Source organism: Anoplopoma fimbria, chromosome 4 (genome assembly GCF_027596085.1).
Source record: "Anoplopoma fimbria isolate UVic2021 breed Golden Eagle Sablefish chromosome 4, Afim_UVic_2022, whole genome shotgun sequence".
NCBI classification, from domain to species: domain Eukaryota; kingdom Metazoa; phylum Chordata; class Actinopteri; order Perciformes; family Anoplopomatidae; genus Anoplopoma; species Anoplopoma fimbria.
In genome coordinates this window covers 24604793-24627154 of record NC_072452.1, presented here as the reverse complement: position 1 = coordinate 24627154, position 22362 = coordinate 24604793, and the positions used below count along the sequence as shown (strand labels likewise).

At 38.2% G+C, this 22362-nt stretch overlaps 1 protein-coding gene across 2 annotated transcripts in view; it reads left to right on the top strand.

Moving 5' to 3' along the window:
• The first annotated feature begins 4951 nt into the window (after positions 1-4951).
• pde6a (phosphodiesterase 6A, cGMP-specific, rod, alpha) overlaps positions 4952-22362 on the top strand; it is a 28235-nt gene continuing 10824 nt past the window's right edge. For both annotated transcript variants that reach the window (XM_054597189.1, XM_054597188.1), the window contains exons 1-13: positions 4952-5280; positions 6324-6465; positions 10645-10797; positions 12375-12464; positions 12804-12944; positions 14388-14462; positions 14598-14662; positions 15348-15414; positions 17061-17108; positions 19923-20072; positions 21003-21146; positions 21960-22025; positions 22165-22311. In XM_054597189.1, coding sequence (XP_054453164.1) covers positions 4952-5280; positions 6324-6465; positions 10645-10797; positions 12375-12464; positions 12804-12944; positions 14388-14462; positions 14598-14662; positions 15348-15414; positions 17061-17108; positions 19923-20072; positions 21003-21146; positions 21960-22025; positions 22165-22311 — 1617 coding nt within the window. The remainder of the gene's footprint in view (positions 5281-6323; positions 6466-10644; positions 10798-12374; positions 12465-12803; positions 12945-14387; positions 14463-14597; positions 14663-15347; positions 15415-17060; positions 17109-19922; positions 20073-21002; positions 21147-21959; positions 22026-22164; positions 22312-22362) is intronic.

The following is a 22362-nucleotide window of genomic DNA, read 5'->3' as shown; positions in this document are numbered from 1 at the left end:
GTGCGTGATGACGTGTGACGTAAACGTGGGGCGTACGTCATGTGACCGGCGGAGACCGAGATCGTCTGTGGAGGAGGAGGAGGAGGAGGCATCACTTCGTAGTAATAAAAATAAGACATGCTCGATAAGAATAAAACTACATACACAGTACTCAGGACACACCTTCTCATTATATATATATATATATATATATATATATATATATATATATATATATATATATATATATACAGTACCAGTCAAAAGTTTGGACACACCTTCTCATTATATATATATATATATATATATAGTATATCAAAATATTTGGACACACCTTCTATATATATATATATATATATATATATATATATATATATATATATACAGTACCAGTCAAAAGTTTGGACACACCTTCTCATTCAACTACTTTGAAGAATGTAAAATATAAAACATATTCTACAATGTAGTTGAAAAAAATAAAAATAAAGAAAAACCATTAATTCCAGTCAAAGGTGTGTCCAAACTACTTTGAATGTAAAATATAAAACATATTCTACAATGTAGAAAAAAATAAAAATAAAGAAAAACCATTGAATGAGAAGGTGTGTCCAAATATATATATATATATATATGGTACTGGTACTAGTCAAAAAAACTGTAAGCTCACTGAACATGTATTAACTTTAACATATATATATATATATATATATATATATATATATATATATATATATATACCAGTCAAAAGTTTGAACACACCTTCTCATTCAACTACTTTGAAGAATGTAAAATATAAAACATATTCTGGTTTGTTGAGCATTTGTTTGTTTACCACATAATTCCATATGTGTTCCTTCATAGTTTGGATGTCTTCAATATTAATCTACAATGTAGAAAAAAAAAAAAGGTGTGTCCAAACTTTTGACTGGTACTGTACTTACATTAATGAAAATGTGAATACAGATTTGTTTTGTTTTCGTAGTAACATAACAAGGAGGTTTACTTCAGAAATAAGTGAATATATATATATATATATATAACACATATGGAATTATGTGGTAAACAAACAAATGCTCTACAAACCAGAATATGTTTTATATTTTACATTCTTCAAAGTAGTTGAATGAGGAGGTGTGTCCAAACCTTTGACTGGTACTGTAGTAGTAAAAACTTCCCAGAAACATACGTTTTTGTAAGTCCTTGAACCGTAGTCTATGCCGAAAAACTTTTCAATTTCAGCTACTGAGTGAATCAAAACCTACAACATGCAACACTTGGGAATCTGTGAAAATCCTGACAATAGTGAGGGAACAACCCTTGTCTTCTTAAGTCTAAAAACCTAATTCCTTATGTTACTGTTGCTGAAGGGGTGTTCAGAAATAGTGAGCCCTCTTTTTGTCTTTCAACTCTCTGAACATGCCCTCAGAGATTGACAGCTTACAACTGGAACCAGCTGAACAGTTCTGAAAGGGTTTATTGTGGTTCTCCCCATGAAGTGACTGCTGTTCTCGCTGTTTGTTATTCTGTCAGTGTGACTGATGTTCATCACCACAGTGTGGGGAAACATGATACAATATGATGAGCTAGAGGAGAAACAAATGAGTGTAAAACTATGACATAACCAACAATACAGAATAATGTGCACTGTGTTACAGGTAACTCTGTGTCAAAACAGGAGGGATTATTGGTAACAGTTTACGATCAGTATACTAACGAATCACAATGTTTCTTTTAACAGTTAACTTTAATTTAAATTGCTCATTTGCACAGTTATGAAATGTTGAGGTGAAGGGGGAAATAACTGACAAGAAGAAAACCTTTATTCAGGCCGTGTTTCATGGTTAACCTTGAACCACTACACCGATACGGCCATATCAGTGAACTATTAGACGCAGATATGAGTTCTTAAGATAAAATGTGAAGCAACTTGATTTTATCAATAGGCCTATTAATGCTTTTTCAGCCATACATATTATAGCCCATAATCAACTTTTCCTCCATATTGTCCAAACTCCAAACTCCAATTTCCTGCTATCTATATTATATATATTTTATTATGGTGTATCTTCTGTGTGCTGCTTTCATGATGAGCTGCATTGAGATGAATAACAAAGGAGCTGGACAGTGTTGCAAGATGATAAAGGTGTTTTTATGGATGATTTCATACTTCTTTTTTGACCCTGACCCTTGGGATCATTTGTATTTAACACGTATTCAAGAGGAGTTTCAACAGTAAAATGGAAAATGATAAAATGTAGCAAATATAAAAGCAAAATAAAAAAACTTACATTAGCTGAATAACCAGCCACAGGTGAAATGTATCTAGTAGTTGACATTCAAACTCTTTTTATTGATTTGTAAAACTTTCTTTCTTGCTGGTTGAGGTTCAACAGATGTGTAGATCTGATCTGCTTCTTAGAAGTGTAGAACCTAAACTATTATTATCTATTTTTAAGATATCTTTAGCCGGTCCTCTTAATAAGTGGTGAAGGTATCTGCGGAAAAACTACAGATGCAAACAAGTGGTTGGTCGGCCTATGAATATGGCTAATGAACAGAATACTTCAGGTCAATATGCTACATTCAATGAGCACTCATTCTCATGACACTGCACAAAAACCCAAAAGTGCTAAGGCTGTCTCCTAGTGAATCCCAAGCTGTGTCATTAAACATGACAAGGTATCGTAACCCTGTTGTTGTAATTGGATGCAGGCTTATGTCCACACATGACCATTTAAAACCATCCCGATAATCCCCTTTCTTTTCTCAGACCCCTGCAGATTTGTTTAGCAGGACAGAGAGATTACACACTTTGCTGGAGACGATACAAGGACCTTAACAGGTAGGACTGTTTCTGTTTATTAGAATAATCTATACAATCTGTGGGACACAGATGTCCATTTAATGCCATTATTGTTATAACTTTATTGACTATTTCAAGTACCTTGGATCAATTGACTCGGACTTGTCGTGTTGTGAGAACATTAAACAATCTGCCGTACCAACATGTTAAATGAAATGACCTTAACATGATAATAATAGAATGAGCATAGACTTCTTAATAGTTAAAACTACACAATAGTAATGAGGTTAAGAGTTTAAAACATTGAAATTGAAGCACAGATAAAACAATATTTCCCGTAGGCTTATGATGTTCATTTTTTATATCAGAATTGCTGCGAGAGATATAAAAAAGATACAGTTTCTGCTAAGGAAAAGTTTTGTTGAAATTGCATTTTCAATTTTCTTTATGTAGTTTTTCAAACATGAAGAATGACCAGAAACCATCTACTATGAAATCACAGGTTATCAATGGTTCATTTTGACAGCCTTAGTTTATTTAGACTATATACATATATACATACAGTGGCTCCCTTTTTTAATTAAAATGAGCCAATCAATATGCAAAAGAAACCCATTCAAAATATTCACAAAATTGTTCCTTTAATTTAAAGAAACATGACATTTTATCATGAAACAAATATTTTTTGGCAGAGGCTGTCTGGTTTTCATTACATATCTGCTGGTATTTGATGAAAGATCACCAAAGATCCACCGTCATACCTCACAGTGGCTATGAGGTGCCTTTCAGTAAGGCTGTCTTTCTCTCTACGCCAAACCCACATTTAATGTTTGTTACCAAAGAGCTCTGTTTTGGTCTCATCTGACAAAATAGCCCGGTGACATTGAAAGTCCCGGTTATGTTTGGCAAACTACAGGCGTTCTAGTTTGTTGTTGATCGACTCAGCAGAGGCTTTCTTTCTGGCAACCCTCCCAAACAATTTGATTTGGGTCTTCTTAACATCTCCTGTCGCTTTAAATGTCTTAAGTATTGTACTGATAGTGGAAATGGGCTCTAAACAACTTTTTTTGACACTTTTCATTGCCCATCACTACTGGGTTCTCTGTTCTTTCATAGTAATGAACGACTACGACTGCGTTTGGTTCCTAACTGAGTGAAATGACCCGGGAGCATCTAAGTGGCAGCCATAATGAAAGCTGGTCTCAACATGCTTCGATGCTTCCTTTTCTATCTCCTTTAGCAAAGGGTACACTGGACCTTCTTTTATTAAAGTAAAGAAGATAATGATGATGATATCCCACAATTCCTTCTGGGAGCACCACGGCAAACCCCCATCATTAACATCCACCGTTGCATAATTAAGAAGTCAAGTATACGTGCAGTCTGATTCTCTTTGGCACTCTGGCTTTCTTTTTCTAATGAGTTCTCCTTCACGTCTTCCTTTGACCTCATGATGTTTTCAAGCTCAAGGAAAAGTGCTTAGGATAAGACGTAGGGCGTTTTTTTTTTGTCCTGTGTCACCTCATATTTATACCTCAATGAAACAGGAAGTCATTGAAATCCACTGTAGAGCTCCGAATCAAACATGTGGTCTTAAAAATGAAAAGTCTGGAAACGTATTTCAGTTAGATTTTAATTATAGGTTTTTTTTAAGTGCCAATACATTAATTATGGCTGGTGTGTTTTAAAAAAAATATATAATTTCATTTTTATATCATTTCACTTAAATAAGGTAAGGTTTTGGGGATAAACGGCAAAAACACTTCACAGCCTGGTTTCACTAACGGTGCCAACAGTTCTGTACTTATTAATATTCCTGTCTGGTAAAGAGTATTCTCCTGCAGCTCTACTTAAGCTAATTGTTTTAGGTTAACTGCACATTTACTGTGTGGTTCAGTCTCAGAGCTCTTATTAAACCCTGTTCCTGATCTGTCAGAGGAGTTGTTTGAGACCAAACTGAAGCTAAATGAAGATTGATTATGGGACTTGTGTTGGCTTTTCCTTGTCCGAGTGACCATAAACAAACTCTGAGAGGAAGACTTTTGCTACGGGATCACTTTTTAGTTAAACACCTTGTCTTGTAAAACTTCTTAAGTATTTGTGTGAATGAAAGAAGGTGTTTTGCATTCACTGCTTCCTGTTTCTGATTGTTCTCTATCAGCAGCAGCCATGGTGGACGCAGCGGCAGCAGAGCAGTTCCTGGACGCCAACCCGCAGTTCGCCAAGCAGTACTACGACGCCAACTTCCGTCCTAAGGTCGTCTCAGACCTGCTGGACAACAACCGGAAGGTGGAGGTAGACGTCAGCAAGTTCCACGAACTGTCGGCGGTGGAGGAGAGCGAGGTCCTCTTCGACCTGATGAGGGACATCCAGGACAACCTGCAGATGGAGAAGTCCATCTTCAACCTCATGAGGCACCTCAGCTTCATGATGAGGGCCGACTGCATGAGCCTCTTCATGTACCGGCAGAGGAACGGGGTGGCCGAGCTGGCGACCAGGTGACTGGGGATTTCTTTTAAAATACAAATAAAACAGCTTTTTTTTTTACATCTGTATTCATTCTGTTTGAATTTTGTATTTCTGCACAATTGCAGGTAAAGATAAGGCCACAATAATATTTCAAGTATTCTATTTGTATAGCATTGTAAATGTATTGAAAAAAGATAGATGTAATAATTTCCAAAATTCACATCATGTTTTTATCTAATTCAATATTTAGCTTTAATCCATATTTGTTGGAGTTTAGACATTGTTTGCTCTCCAGTTTGCAGCACACAGATGTAAGCCGCACTGAGGAGTTATATTTATTAGAGAAAGATGATTTAATATAATAAAAGACAAACTCATTTATTCCATTAAATCATTTTATCCGAATTCTTTTTTTTAATGATTACATAAATGTCATTAAATATGATGACAGATTTCTGGAGCTTCATTCAAAGACCTCAATAGAATGAATTGAGTATTTTTAAAAAAAGACATTCTGTACATCCCTAGTGTCTTTAACAACACCATCTCACAAAAAAATGAATGTGATCACTGCAACAGAGATTATGTTTTGGTGTCAGAAATATTTCAATTAGAAGTAGGGTCTGAAGTAACCGTTGAGCTTTGGAAACTAAACATTTTTGATAAAACTCACATAGATACATATGAGCAGAAGATATTATTTTAAGTTAACCCTGCAGAACTCACAACAGGGAGCACATTGCTAACGTTTCCAAACAAATCTTCAGGGAACCGTATTAAATGAACACAGATGCTGTTTTTCACCAGCAATCTACTTCACATTCACACAGACACTCACATTTGGCAGCTTAATTATATAGGGGGAACTCTTTTTTTGGGTACTCTTCTCTCTTGGAGCCCTCTACAACCAGACTCCAGCTCCAGTGGAAATTTACAATGTAGCTGCCTTGCTTAAGGGCAGCTTGGTTTGTGTAACTTGCATGTCTTTTGCATGAGTTTTGTCCAGCACATTGAGATCACCTATTTGAGTTATTTGCTCATGATAATGTAATGTGTTTATCTATACCCCCAGGTTGTTTAATGTCAATAAAGATTCATCGCTTGAAGACTGCCTGGTGCCGCCCGACAGTGAGATCGTGTACCCGTTGGATATGGGCATCGTGGGCCACGTGGCGTCCACCAAGAAGATGGTCAACATTGCTGATGTGTCTGAGGTAAATACACACAACTATTGTTTGTATGTGTTTTGACCTGGGCATCAGAACCACTTAACCAGTTCAAGTATTCACATGCAAAACCTTCCCTCACGTTCATTTAATTGGCTTTTAAACAGTAGAAATGTATTCCTTCCTGTTCATTTTTTCCTAACTTTACTTCCTGTTGCTTTCAGTACAAAAATAAACGGTAATGTTCACTTTAACAGAGCACCTTGGAACGTCCTGGGTCTTTGTTGCACATCATACCTTCTCTCTCTCTGCCCCATTTCTACACTGTCCAAAAAACAACACATCTGCAATAACATATAGGAGAACAAAACCAAGAAACAAACAAGTCTCTCTATTTACTGTAAACCAGACTCCTCCCTCAGTCCCAAGTTAATTAAATGGATGTATACATTTTTAACCACGTAGAGCCACTGAGACTGAAACCATTTTGCACTGTTGACTTTCACAAAATCTACCTGAATAGTAAGCGATTAATTCATGGCCATGAATAGAAAAAATAAAGAAAATGTAAAGTTATACTCTCCTATGTTGAAACATTTAAATATAAATATTGTCGCACAATAAACATTCAAATCCCTCTATTTCCAGGTAGTGAAAACCTCCACTGTTGCTGCGTCTCTCTTTGACCACCAGATGGCGACTTTAAACCACAGTTTCCCCTCCACTAATCCCCCTCCAACCAAAGCCAGCTCAATCTCATTAGAGCCAATACCTTTGACATTTGGAAATGTCTGGCGAGCTCATTCCCACGTACACTTCAGGTTATACCTGCAGGTCCACTGACTCCACATCCCCCCCCACTCCTTCCTGCAACAAAAAAGTCCTGCACCAACAGCTACAGTGACATTTACACTTAATAAAGCAGCAGCCCACTCCGCATAATTGATGGATTACAAGCTGTCCTCTGTATCCGTTCAGTCTCCTTGTTTCATGGGAGATTAGAAAGCTCAGCCGCTGATGTACGGACAAAACGGACCCGGGGTTTGATTGTACCCGTTTTGCTTTTTATCGGTTCTGCTGCCAGGCCGGCCTGTCCTGGCCTCGCCGTTCAAAAAAAAACCCCCTCCGCCCGTCACGCCGCAGCCTCACACAAACGCATGAAAGGACATGATGGGGAAATGTGGCAACTGGAACGATATCAAAGCCTCCGAGTCTCCCCAGTCGCAGCGAAAGGAACAGCTAATGTTTCCATATAATTGGTTGGCTTTATGATGCTAATGCACTGCGGATGGCCTTTCAGAGAAACGAAGAGACTGGGAATCACTGTCTCACTGCGCTCTATTTCCATCCCAGCCCAATCCTGTGCAGGCCGGTCAACCAGTCAGGATTCTTGTAGGTGGACGATGGGGGGGATTATGTGTCACTGGGATTATGTAGTGAGCAACAGCTGGCCTCATTTCTGCCCCTTCTTCTCCCCCTGCATCCTTCAAAGTGAATTTGATATTCACACAGTTTTACCAACTAATAACTCAGAGCGTTGTTTGAGGTGTGGTAACTGGAGGGGTGAGTGTGTGGGGAGGGTGGAGAGTGTCTGTGGGGGAGGCTGCGGATGAAGCCGGTTAATCTGTCCTGAATTAGAGCGATCCCAGATTACTCTCAGAGGTCACGCAGGCTCTCAGCCATTTACAGACTCAGCACTATAACACACCTTTAATCTATTCTGCTGCACTGTATTGTTTCAGCGTTATTTATTTATCTCTGGTGGAGCAGAGGAGGGTGGAAAAGAGTCGGAAAATGTCCAAGGGATTTTAAATGTGAAAGTCTGGAAATTACAGGATTAAAATGTTACCTTTTTTGGGGTAAAAAGCTCTTTTAAGGTGAGACACTACAGGTGAATAGGGTAAAAAAATGTACTAATTGAGATTACCATGAAACTTCCCCAGATCATTACTTGCATTAAGACAATAACTTTTTGTATTATACTTTTTCTGAAAAAGTATGTTAAGATACGCTATGTGCATATGACATGGAAACCATTCCCTCAGCAAATAACCCCTATATGTCATTTAATTACAGTTAATTACTTCAGATATGCAAATCAGGTGGTATCTTATTACACATGTACTTATCTGCATTCTCCCATCACATGTGCAGCCCGACACCACTGCTCTGTCTGAGCCAAGGCCCGACATGCTTTAAAGGGACGTTTAATTATATTATTGGAGTGAATATTGTTTTTATGATATATTTCAGTTAGCCTAAAGCAAAATACACAGTTTAACACCTTCTGCTAGTCTTTGCTAGCTAGCTGTTACCATGTGGGATATAGCTTGATTGACCATGCTTATCTGAGAGTTTTGAATGACTCTATTTCAATTCATTATGTCAAATATTTATTTTATGAATTAGTTGTTCTCTTTAAACCCCAAGTTTGCATACATCTTACATTGTTGGCCCAAAGAGACCTACCAGATATTTCATAAGTGGAGAAGCTAAATTGGCCAGGGAGGAAGTTTATTTATCGATGTTTAATAGCAGAATTTATGTACATGTATTTACATATTTATTACACATGTATCTATGTATTTGAAAGCATTATACATTTTTTTCATTACAAAATTAACTTTTCATGGAAGGGAGACAAAAAGTTTCTCATCTCACTGCTCATTGATCATATTTAAGTTAAGGTCTAGAGAGAGTGTAGGCTTTGGCGGCCTCTAGTGTTGAGGTTGCAGATTGCAGCCAACTGAAATCCCTCTCGTGTTTAGGAGCACTGTAGGAAAACTGCGGTGGCCAATGCAAAAACGCAAATGGGCCCATTGAGAGCCAGTGTGTAATTTGTCCATTCTGGGCTGTTGTAGAAACACGGCGGCTCCGTGAAGAGGATACGATTCCTATGTTCATATAAACGGCTCATTCTAACGTAACAGCAACACAGAGATTCTTAGTCTCAGGTGATCATACATTAATTAAAACATTCATTTTAAAGTTAATATCGACATACATGAATAAGGTAAACAAATATATAAGCTGTGTTTTTTTATATCAAAATACAATTTGTGCTTGGATCATACTTGGATCATACTAGAAGTGTAGAGCCGCCGCGGAAAGGTTACGGCAAAGCTTCAACTGAGGATAACAAGCAGGATGGAGACTTCTCTGGGCTTTAAGGGGTCAAAGGTCACCCAATAACAAGCTGTCAAACTGCTGGAACAGGTTTATTTGTAAGCTGTGTACGGCTGCAGTCAAATCAGCTACTGCGTGGTGCAGATCCAGCATCAGCGTGATGATTTCCCCCTTTCATTTCCTGGACCACAGCCACGCTTCAGGTCGGCCCCTATGTAGAGAGAAACAGACAACTTTAGACATACATAAATATAGAAAAAGATGGTTTACTAATTTGAATAGTAGTGCAGGATGAAGACTGCTCAAATCTTATTTCTGATGCACAAATTGTAAATAAAAACCAAGAATGAAACATGGCAAGTCTGTACTTTGCAGCACTTTGTCCTCTACTACATGTTTGCATATAGAAAAGCATAAGATCATAGAAAATTCTCTTTTTTTATGCAGATCCAGGACCTGCTTCTGCCGCTGCAGTAGAAGGATTTGATGCTTTGCATGTGGAAGCAACATCATTTATTAATTTAGTAGGTTTATGAGCCTGAAGGTTGTAAATTAAATGATGCAAATGTTTGATTTTGAGGAGTATTCTAGTGGTATTTCAATAAATAGGCCAGGTTGCTATACTGGCTGATATTAGAACATTGCAGATATATCATTATCGTCGTATATGTCAGCTGATAAACGTCAATAAACTGAAGTACAGAAAGGCCAACGATATGTTTCGGTGTTTGAAACAGTTTCAACATGCTTCAGTTCGTCCACCAGAGTCGTGACACGTTTATTTTTCAACTCCCTCGAGGGTCTCTCTCTCTCTCTCTGTAGGTTTTTATTCCTTCTCTGCAGTTAATGAGCCGCTCTTCCTCCGTTTCACCCCCGGAGGAACACAACTGATGAACCCTGCTGCACAGGAGGAGCAGTAGCTGGAGTGCAGCAGAGAGGGGCAGTGAGTTTGTGGATAATGGAAAGCCTTTTGCTCGCAGCGTTTATGGATGGAAGTGGTGTGTTTCATCAAAGCTGGAAGTCTGGAAGGATGCAAGGGGGCAAAGATCAGACAATTAGATACAATCGAACACTCTGTCCTCTCTCTCTCTCTCTGCACAGAGCGCTCATTACAGCGGGTTTGTGGACGAGCTGACTGAGTACAAGACCAAGAGCGTCCTGGCCATCCCCGTCATGAACGGTAAAGACATGGTGGCCGTCATGATGGCCATCAACAAGCTGGACGGGCCGAGCTTCACTGTGAAGGATGAAGAGGTAACGTCTAACACTGACGGTCCTGGAAATTCACCCTCTGCACACTTTTTCACAGTTGTCAGCTTTACATATAGAGCTCTTTATAAAACCATTACAAAGTGCCTCAAAACAAGAAACAAGTGTAGCTTTTATGTAATTTTCCTTTACTTACTTTTGTCAATTCTCCAAACTGTCTCCGTTAGAAACTGACTGCCTGACTGGACAGAGAGCCAAAACAATGTCACTCAAACACAAACTTTACAATGATTTATTTATGAGGTCTGTTCTAAAATCCTCATTAAACCATATGACGTAGATGCAGCTTCTGTCGTTCGGTGACGGTTCTGTCTCTACTCCCATGCTTTTGCAACTAATCTGCTGTATATTTCTTCTTCCCCAGTTAATCCATCCCAGAACCTTGTTGTCAAATAATAACACTACTTATAACTGTATATAATCCCTGTTTCACTTCAAGCGTGATGACAGGCTGATGATGAAGGGTAAACTAGAAATCAGTCAAAGAGTTCATTGGTTGCAATATCATCCCAATTTGATAAATTATACAAATTTCTGCGTTTGGGTCCGGATTTCTGTGAAAAAACACAAAGAAATACACAAAATCCTGCTGATTTGCTGTTTACACTCAGGAGAATATACGAATTCTATCTGGAATATTAGAGAATAATCTTGACTCCTGAGCACTTATATTAATGGATTCATTTTAAAGTGACAACTTTTCAACCTGCATTTACAAATTATATCATTGTTGCTGTCAAAAAGACAACGGGATCGCTTTTTGTTTTCCTCTGTTGACGTTGCCAATATGCTATTTTTGGCAACTATTGGAGTTGTGCTAGCTACTTGCATTAGAAAAAGAGTTGGCAACACTGAACAGCACACACAGCTTTGTGCCATAAATGGAGCCTTCATATTCCTGGGAGATCATACGTGCCGGCTACATGGGATGCTATCTGCACCCCAAAAAAGTGTTTTGAAGACCCTGTGGCCAAACTTTCCACTCATTTTAATTCCCACAAATATAAGTCCATGTTTTATATCTGACTAAAACAGCAGTGCAGAGGGAGCAGAGGGCTGGAACACCGTGATTAAAAAGTCATACTGAAAACTCTCTGCCAATTCCTCCCTGCCAAAAAATAATAATAACTTGATGTAAAAATATTATCACCAAGTCTCAGTGGCATACAGTCAAAATACCATGCACATATGATAGATGGTGCATTTTCTATGTGAAGAAAGACTAGACTATGTTACCTTTTGGTTTAATATCACCTGTCAAACACGGTTCTTTGACAAATATAACTATCGGCAACTTATTATACGTCTGCCATTTGAAAAGTGTCACCTGCTCTGACTGATGACATAAAAGGTAAAAGTGGCTTACAGATGTTATAAAACTGAATATTGAGATAGGTATGGCTTGGCCTTTGAAATACAAGAAAGGTTATTAAGAATAAAAAAGTGTGTTCATCACACAAAACATATGAAGAGGAATGAGGATAAACAAACCAGTTGTGTTTTTCAGAGGTCATCACATTCTTTTCTCAGTATGAAGCAAAGTGTGTGCTGTGTTCCTCCAGACCCTGAACAAGTATCTCAACTTCGCCAACCTGATCTTGAGAGTTTTCCACCTGAGCTACCTGCACAACTGTGAGACCAGGAAGGGACAGGTGAGACTGCAGAGCATGTACTCGTTCCTTTGGCATCGGAATAAGCCTTTTTTCATCATTTTAGACTCAGATCGGATGTTTTTTAGAGACAGTGTGAACAGAAATAAGGTGCATAGATGACATACATATGTGGTACAAAGAATGGCGTAAAAGAAATGCAAAGAGAGTCGTACAACGGATCGGTGTATTTGACAAGATGCCTAAATTTGGCCTGACTCTGAAAGCACAAAGTCTAACAAAAGGCACGTTACAAGAAGCAGTTAGATATGCGGAAGATGTCTGTGGCGTGCATGAACTTTAAAGTTTCTGTTCTTTGTCGCGTTCCACTCTGCCGTCCAGGTGCTGCTGTGGTCGGCCAGCAAGGTGTTTGAAGAGCTGACGGACATAGAGAGGCAGTTCCACAAGGCCCTGTACACCGTCAGAGCTTTCCTCAACTGTGACCGTTACTCCGTGGGCCTGCTGGACATGACCAAGACCAAGGTGGGTTACCATGGATACACACCCAGTGTCAAGGATAAAGATGGGGGGGACAGACAAAACAATTAATAAAGAGGTCAGCAAGCAAATTTCCCCGCTGCGGGACTAATAAAGGATTATCTTATCTATCTTATCTAAGCAGCACTGTAGCCCGCTGTTTGTAGATTCCTATTTGTGCTAAATTAGGTTTCGTAAAAATGTGCACTCATATTCAGTTTTAAGTCCCAAATTTTGTATTTTTTTTTTTAGACCAAATTGTATTTAAGAATCTGGACATATGATGATACAATGTTATAAAATAATGTTTTATAATGGCTTATAAAATATGATAAATAAATACACAAATATAAATAATAGCTGTACGACTGTAATGCAACTGTTATAATAAAGAAAAGCGCAACTGGTTTTATACAAAATCAACATTTGTATTGCCACAATGTTTACTTATTTACTCATGCACACGCTTTATGTATCTAAATGCACACATCTGCATGCATATGTGTGCATAAGGTCAAATAAATGAAGCTTAAGTAGTCAGACAACTTTAGATTTGAAAGCAATAATCCACATTTAAGGGTTTGAATTTGGTCTTAAGAAGCTTCACTGCAGCAACAGTGCTTCTAGGCCAAAAATCGTAAAGTTTCACATTTAGCATCAGCTATAAAACTACCATAACATCCCGGAAAAAAATAAATAAATGTATATAGTGATCATAAACATTTACAAGTTTTAAACTGCCTGCATCCAGTTCTTAATAATAATGTCCTTCTGTGTTTGTGCCGTTCTCATCCCAGCTTAGTTTTGAGGAGATATGTTTCTGTTTGTTCCTCCTCCTCTTTTGGGAAGCTCCTCTGGGGTTTCTTTTGTCTTCTTTTTGCTTCAGTCCCTTGTGTCAAAGACATAGATAACACTTAAAACCATCTCCTGATCCTCACATACTAACATGTTGCCATAAATACTACTTATTGGCTTGTGGCTGTCACCTAATTACAAGCAGCTGCCAGTTGATTCCTAACACCTGCTATCTGAGAACAAACACATGTTGTCTGCCTACACAGATGGCTGTCTGGTAACTACACTGGATTTCATGAATAAAGCACTCAGAGATAAACAAAACTAGTAGCTCAGCTCTGAGATCCATGATTTTGGAAACTGTGCACTTTGGGAAGACAGGACAAAAATATATATAACCCAGTCCTAAGAGGAGGCTGGAATTAGCTATTTCAGGCAGAATGGTGATGTTTGATGAGCCTCCAATTACCAGTAAGTGCATCTAAATAATGAAACAACAGAAGCAGCTGTGTCAGCTGTGTTGCCATCTCTAAATCGTCTGGTTTTCTGTGTGTGTGTGTGTGTGTGTGTGTGTGTGTGTGTGTGTGTGTGTGTGTGTGTGTGTGTGTGTGTGTGTGTGTGTGTGTGTGTGTGTGTCTGTGTGTGTGTGTGTAGGAGTTCTTTGACCTGTGGCCGGTCCTGATGGGAGAAGTTCCACCATATGATGGACCCAAAACTCCTGATGGGAGGGTGAGGAAATATGAACCACTGCTACTACAACTACTGCTACTGTTACTGCTCATTTCTGTTGTTGTGACGTCACCCATGGTTAAATCATCTTCTCTACACACAAAAAAAAAAACAATTTTTGTTTTGTGTCTCAAGGAAATCATTTTCTACAAACTGATTGACTACATCCTCCACGGTAAAGAAGACATCAAAGTCATACCGTAAGTCAAGACGGCGCTCTAGTTTAAATATAACCAGTGTTTTGTTTGCTCTTGTGCACATGGACGCACACTCACGTGGTGAATAAACACTAAACATACCCGTTAATCGTATTTCACTATTCCACCGATACCGATATGCAGGAGAGTGTAAAATGCTAAGAAACAGAAATGCACCAACAAAGCAGGGAAGAAGAAAAAAACATGGATGTGAACAATGCAGCTTTCAAAGTTTAAGAAAAATCCAAATCTTTTATGAGGAACGGGAAATGCATTCAACCCTTTTTTTAGACCTTTAGATCCAAACAATGCGGCACATTTAAGTTGACTGGACTCTGTTTATCAGAGAGATAACAGCAGGTTATTAATGCAGTCTCTTCCTCCCTCACAAAAACAACATCATCTACATTTCACTGAACAGGATTCTTTTTTTTTGTTTTCTATTATCTAACATTGCTACCGTTGTAAACAGTAATAACCTCCGTCCAAACAATGCACTACAGAATAATCTCACCTGCTTAAACTGAAAGTTGTGCATGCATTATTTCATTTGAATGATTTTACACAGCCTTTATTTCACTGTGGCAGAGACATATTGATATCAACACTCAACAGGAAAGTAGTTAACATTATCGTTTTGTTTTGCGGTTGTTGTTAATTGTTATCATTATGTTGTGTTGATCTTCAGGACTCCTCCAGCAGATCACTGGGTCCTGGTTAGCGGTTTACCAACCTACGTAGCAGAGACCGGACTGGTCAGTGTCTGTCTTCTTCTCTTATTTCCAGTTTGCTTTGAGATTTTGAACGGATTTCACAATTGTTTTGAAAATTAGCATAAACTCTCAAATCCAGTTTCATGCAACATTTTACATGTTTCCTAACGGATAACAGCACATTGTTTAATCTTTGAAGAGATTAAAATAAACAAATTCCCCTTGGAAACTTGTTGGGTGTCACACAAACTCTACATCAGAGTTATAAGATAAGATAAGATAAGATAAGATAATCCTTTATTAGTCCCGCAGCGGGGAAATTTGCAGCATATTTCATCGTTCTGCTTCAGTTTTCTGCATGTCAAACTGTTCTGTCTGTCAGAGATGTTCTCTAATGTTCCTGCATGTTTCATTGGGTGATTTGAGCACGTGACCCTTCAACAACAGCTCCTCCACCCTGAAACCTGACCATGTATGAAATAAACAACTAATGAATAAAGTGAACAGTGACTGCTCTGTTTAGCAGAAGTAATTACAACAACAACAACCTGTCTGACGATACAAGACAGAATGTTTTTGCCAATTTTCAGCAGATTTAATCAAAAGAGAGATACAGGAATCCGAATAACGAGGTCTGTTTGAGACCTTAAATGACAGGATGAGGAATTAACAGATTTGTATCATGAACACAGAGTTGTGTTGTTCTTACATTACAGCCTGCACAGAGTTCAATAAATCCTTTATTGTTGAGATTGAGAGGAGCAAAAGCAGGAATATACAGTAAGGGAGGCTCAAGGGTTATGTAAATAGCTGTATAACTAATAATAATAATAATGCATTCAATTCCTGTTAAAGTCCTTGAAATCAAAGGCTTAAAGAAACACAATGACAAATGTGGAACAGTGAACATTTAGTAGGGTTGACTTTCAACAGAATCCAGCTTTATTTCAGTGATTGAATATGTTTTGAAAATCAGCGAGTGTGGCTGGATTCAATGAAACTTTCTGCTCCGAGCAGAAAATCCCTCCTCCACATTTCTCACTCTGACTTTCAGAGAACGTTCTTTCCTTTTCCTCTGTGCAGGAGTCTGTGTAAAACCAGTGTCCTTTAAAAATATCCTAATTTCAAAATACCTCCTCTGGAAGCTGCAGGTGGTCAGAGGAGCAGAACGCCATTAGGCCTTATTACACAGTTGTCAGTGTGCACACCGTTGTGGAAATGAAAAGTGTTCAGCCGCACGCTGCTGTGATGTATAAAAGTAATTTCTGCAGCCGTTGTAATTAATCACCGTGTTCGTTTCTCCAAACCGACTCGTCCATCTATCCCTCCGTCTGTCCTCTCCTTTCACTGTCTTCTCCGCTTGTCATTTTTTCAACTCGACATCATCTTTCCTCCCTCATCTTCTTTCTCTTCTACATCCTGTAAAAGGAGAACTTCAGCTTCACCTTTTCATAAATTGAGGGTCAGATTGACACTAATGGTTTTGTGATGTGACACAAGGGGGTTTGAATGGATTCACAGTGGAGCAATACAACTCTGTCACCTCTTGAACATTACATATGAACATGTGAGGGTGGAATCTTTGTGTTTAATGTGTTTTCTCACATGAAAACATTGTTTAAACTCCCATCAGAAATGTCATCATGCTCAATGTCGTTCTCTCTTCTTTTTTCCCTTTGTTTCCACAGATTTGTAACATAATGAATGCAGGTCAGGATGATTTCTTCAACTTCCAGGTAAGAAAGCTGCAACTTAAATTTTTTCTTGAAAGTGCTAGTTAAGAGCACAAGAACAAAAGCTTTAGGCAAGAACAATTGTTCAATATTACTAATAAGATACAGTCAGCCTCAGTTTTCCATCATGTTCGTCTGTAAGGAACCACATCACTTCACTTCACAACACGGAACAACCTCATCACACCACGGACGTTGCCGCTTGCCGTGTACTACACCTGATCAGATTTAGAAACAATTAGTTACTTGTGAATTCAGCCCAGAATCACCATATCATCATAAGTATCAAGAATTTGGAGAGACATTGCTGGGAATTTGGCCAATTTAGTTGAAATCAACATACAGATTTAAGTTTTTTTAATCGTAAATGTATTTTTTTCCCCGTATATTTACAATCTTTAATCTCTGAGATTCTTCCTTATTTTGCTCACCCCTCTACCTGAGCTTTTTAATTTATTCATTTAAAAAACATTTCCCACAATGGCTGCAATACGCCGTCGTAAATTAAGGCAAACATGCCCCAAAATGTCCTTAGATAAAGGATAAAACTCTTGCTACCTTGCTACCAAATGTAATTAATATGCATTCAAATGAAAATGTCTAATTATCAAATATTATACATTTACATTTATTCACTTAGCAGAAACTGTTCTCCAAAGCTCTGTACAAATGTGATCATCCACAGCCAGTACGACATTCATTTCATTGATATTATTTGTTCTTTTACATTCATTTATCCGGGAAACAATACATCCAGTTCCGCCCAGCGTCACGTTCATCTCTTTATGTACATCAACACAAGTTGTTGCTGTGAGAGCAATTTCCCTCACTATCTGTAATCAGATTTTTATGTAAAGTAATAGATGACATTAGCATATCACAGTAATTGCATTATATATGAGAGCCTCTACTCTTGATTGTGAATTAATTAAATAGAATGGAGGGTATATGTTGAAATACTAATATTAAAAAAACTATTTTAGTTACATAATGGGCTCTTATGAACCACCAGGGAACGATTCTGCCTTTGAGTCCTGAATAAATATGTCCCTCATGCTCTGCTCTGCTTTGTGTAAATGAGTTTTCTGAGCGCTATAAAGCGCCCATAGTATTTATCCTTATTATACTCTGTCTGTCATTAGTTCTGCACTGCTGACAACAATGAATGTTAACATGAAATCCACCTCTTCTCTTATAGTTTGATCCGTCAGAGCTTCATTGGGGAACTTAACTTATTTTGTGATGATTTATTGTAATGCGTTGCATTCTGGTCTTTGTTGTCCTGTTGAATTCTGCGTGTACCAAATTTATAATAAATACAAAAACTATACAGTATTCTACAATACATGCTTATTAATAATATAGAGTTTGAGCCGTAAGTAAACAACAAAAAGGAAACAGGAAACACTCAATATACTCGATAGTTTGTCACTTTTCCAGTATGAACATACTCAAATCCTGCTTGGTTAGTATGTTGAAAGGACACGCTTTGTGTACTCTACGTGTGTTTTTTTCCCTGTATGAACTAGAACACCAGTGCAAACTAGTCCCCGTCAAAAGAGGCAACCAATCTTATCCTCTCTGTTATTTATACGGCTTCTGCTCATCTCTATTTTCCCCTCTTTTCTGTTGCTGAATGTGTTGCTCTTTACTACCTTGTAAAGCACTTTAGAGTGCAGTTTTATGAAATGGGACTAGATAAATTCACTTGATTTTTTTAAAGGGAGGTTTTAGTTGCTGAAACATCATCATCAAACTCTATTCAACTGCTGTAAATAACTCTGATATCCATGATGAAGAAGCACACACAACCTTTGAGATTGTTATTTTTCCACATGATAGTTTTCATTCAGATTTGTCAAAGGGATGGTTTGGATTTATTGAAGTATAGAAGTATGAGGTGCTTATCCATAGTCAGTGGATTACTTAAAGATGGTGGTTGGCACTCCCTCAGTAAAGAGAGGCAGACAGGTACACATGTTTGTGCCTTTTATTGTAATTTTATAGTCACTATCATAACATGATTTGTTGTTACATCTGATTTAAAGATAGTACCAGTAGGAAATGTTCAAAAGTTTTGCATTGGCAACAAAGATTAACTTCCCATTTGAGTCAATCTGATGGGTCACAGAATTTGATGCAACACCGCCACAGAAGCAAAGCAATGTTATGGAAAAGAGAAGCAGATAATGGTTTAAGTGTACGCTATATTTAGAATGTTTTCAATAGTTTACCCTGGTGTCAGTCAGTCTGTTCTGATGGGGAACAGAAGCTGTTATCTATGCTCTCTTAAAATCCACCAGACATCGAAGTTATTGATCTACCGCTACCTTGATCGATTAGTTTGTTTGTATTGACTCTGAACAAACCCTTTAAAACATCAAATTCAACTTTCCCTTTAAGCTACACACTTTCCCAGTGAAGGATGGGACTTTTTATTTCATTCAGTTCTTTCTTACTCTTGACAGATAATCCAATAAAATACATTTCCACTTTGTGATGAAGCTAAAGTGCAGAAGTATGAGCCTGTTTTAAAAAATGAGACTTTTTTTAAGCTGCTCCTGCAGTGTGTTCATATTTTAGAGGTAGTGAGCAGGTGAATTATTGATTCTCTCTCATATTTCCTCTGGATGTAGAAGGTCATATTACATTTCCGTAGGGTTCCTGCTTTCTTTATTACAATCGTCAGTAAAAAAATACTGATACGCTGTAAAAAAACAAAACAGCCCCATGTTACTGCCTGACCATATCAAAGAGAGTGTATTCTTATTTATAGTCATTGCATGTTGAACTGTTTACGTGTGTGTTCGTGCACAGAAAGAGCCTCTGGATGACTCCGGCTGGACCATTAAGAACGTCCTGTCTATGCCCATCGTCAACAAGAAAGAGGAGATAGTGGGCGTGGCCACGTTCTATAACAGGAAGGACGGGAAACCCTTTGATGAGATGGACGAAACTCTGATGGAGGTACAGGCTGTTTGTGTGTGTGTGTGTGTGTGTGTGTGTGTGTGTGTGTGTGTGTGTGTGTGTGTGTGTGTGTGTGTGTGTGTGTGTGTGTGTGTGTGTGTGTGTGTGTGTGTGTGTGTGTGTGTGTGTGTGTGGCAGCATTGAGTCATTGGTGTATAAATACACTCAGGCCATTCAGAGCGTCTGCATTATTTATCGTTGGGCCTGGAGGCTTTTTACTGAAGTTTCTCTTTCTGCCTCTCTGCTGAGAATTCAGTTAAAATACACAACATGACAGTTTGATGCTCAGCTGTTCATTAAAATCTGTATATTTATGGACTCAAACTCAAAGTACACTCAAAATACATTTATTCTTGTACAATGTTGAGGTACTTTACTTGAGCCTTTACATATGAAGCAGATTTGAACTGTCACTTTGTGCTCCATTACATTTATTTGTCAAATATTGCTAGATATTACATACAAACCACATGATAAAGATATGAAATCCAATGAATTATTGAACGACCCATCAGGATAGGAAGCGGTTAAACTTCACTATGATGTTGAAACATTAAAATGATGCTTACATGTTAAGGAACCAGTGGTAAAGAGTCAGTAAGTACTTTTACTCTTGATGCTTAAAGTTTTTCTGAGTGAGTTTTGAATGCCGGACTTTTTCACATTGTGGTGTTTCTACTTTAACTCAAGATGAAGGATCAGAACTTCTTCCACCACTGACAGGAAGTTTTTCACTTTTGGACGGAGGAAGGCTGTTAGCTTGAGCAGTGATAGCCACCATAGCTGAACAGAAAGAATAACAGTGTCACCTACTCTAAAACAAAAGATTCAACATACCTGCCACCAGTAATGGGCTGCTTACTCTCTCTCTCCCTCTCTCTCTCTCTCTCTCTCTCTCTCTCTCTCTCTCTCTCTCACACCTGTGTCCAGTCTCTGACTCAGTTCCTGGGCTGGTCGGTGCTGAACACTGACACCTACGACAAGATGAACAAGCTGGAGAACAGGAAGGACATCTTCCAGGACATGGTGATGTACCACGTCAAGTGCCGCAAGGATGAAATCCAGCACGTTCTGGTCAGTAGATACATGTGGTTCTTTACCACATCAACTTCCATATCGATAAATATATAAATTAAACGTTTTAAAGGCTGATATGAAATCAGACTTTAGGGTCATTCAAACATTTTTTAAAAGTCAAGGATTTCAGTTTTTCGCACATAATTTGAATGCTGGTTTGTTGGTAAAGCCATGTGAACAGACTTAATTTATTCTTTTCTATACTTTGCCTATGTAGTTTTTTTTAAATGACCTAATAATAGTTATATTGAGAGATGAATGTCTCATGTCCCCCATGAATAAAACTCAAGAAAATGTTGATGCAAAACAAGCAGGAAATGGGGCATATAAGAGAAATCTTCTATTTAGAAAAAGAAAAACTACAGTAGCACATTTTGACTGTGGTTTGTAGCCAGATGTTTTTACTTAAAATTTCAGCAAAGCAAACATTTAAAAAATTGTGTTAATGTTGAAATTCGGGACACTAAATATCACATTCGGTGCTCCAAAGATGAGATGAAGAGCGTCTTTTTTTTAAGGGAATCGGAATATATAAGGAATGAATCCTTGCTTTCTTCATTGACATTGGTGCTAGACAGAACAAAACCAGTCAGTTTTCAAACCAGTCGGTTGATATGGATGATCTAAACAGGAGGTGAGCATCGTTTATAAACTGAAATTAGATGTCAGATTTTCTATGAGGTGATTTGTCAGCAGACAGAGAGAGACAGAAGAACAACAGATACCTGATTTGACCTTAGATCAGAAGTCTGGTGATTGATGTCAAACCATTTCATCCAAGGTGAGCGCTGATGTTGTGTGTTTCCCCAGAACACCAATGAGAGATGGGGGAAGGAACCGCACGAGTGTGAGGAGGAGGAGCTCCAAGAGATTCTGGTAAACAACAACAAGAAGAAGCATCCAGTTTGTGTTTCAAGATATTCCATGAAATTGGAAATGTCTTGAAATCCAAATCCATTGTTCATGCACAAAATAAGTATGAATTTCTAAGTGTTTGTTCCATCTCCGTCCACAGTCTGAGGTCCTGCCAGACTCTAAGAAAACTGAGATTTTCGAATTCCACTTCTATGACTTTCACCACACCGAACTGGAGCTGGTGAAATGCGGCATCAAGATGTACTACGAACTGAAAGTGGTGGACAAGTTTCACATTCCCAGAGAGGTGGGTGGTTAGTTAGTTAGTTAGTTAATGAACTACTAAGCTGGGCTACGG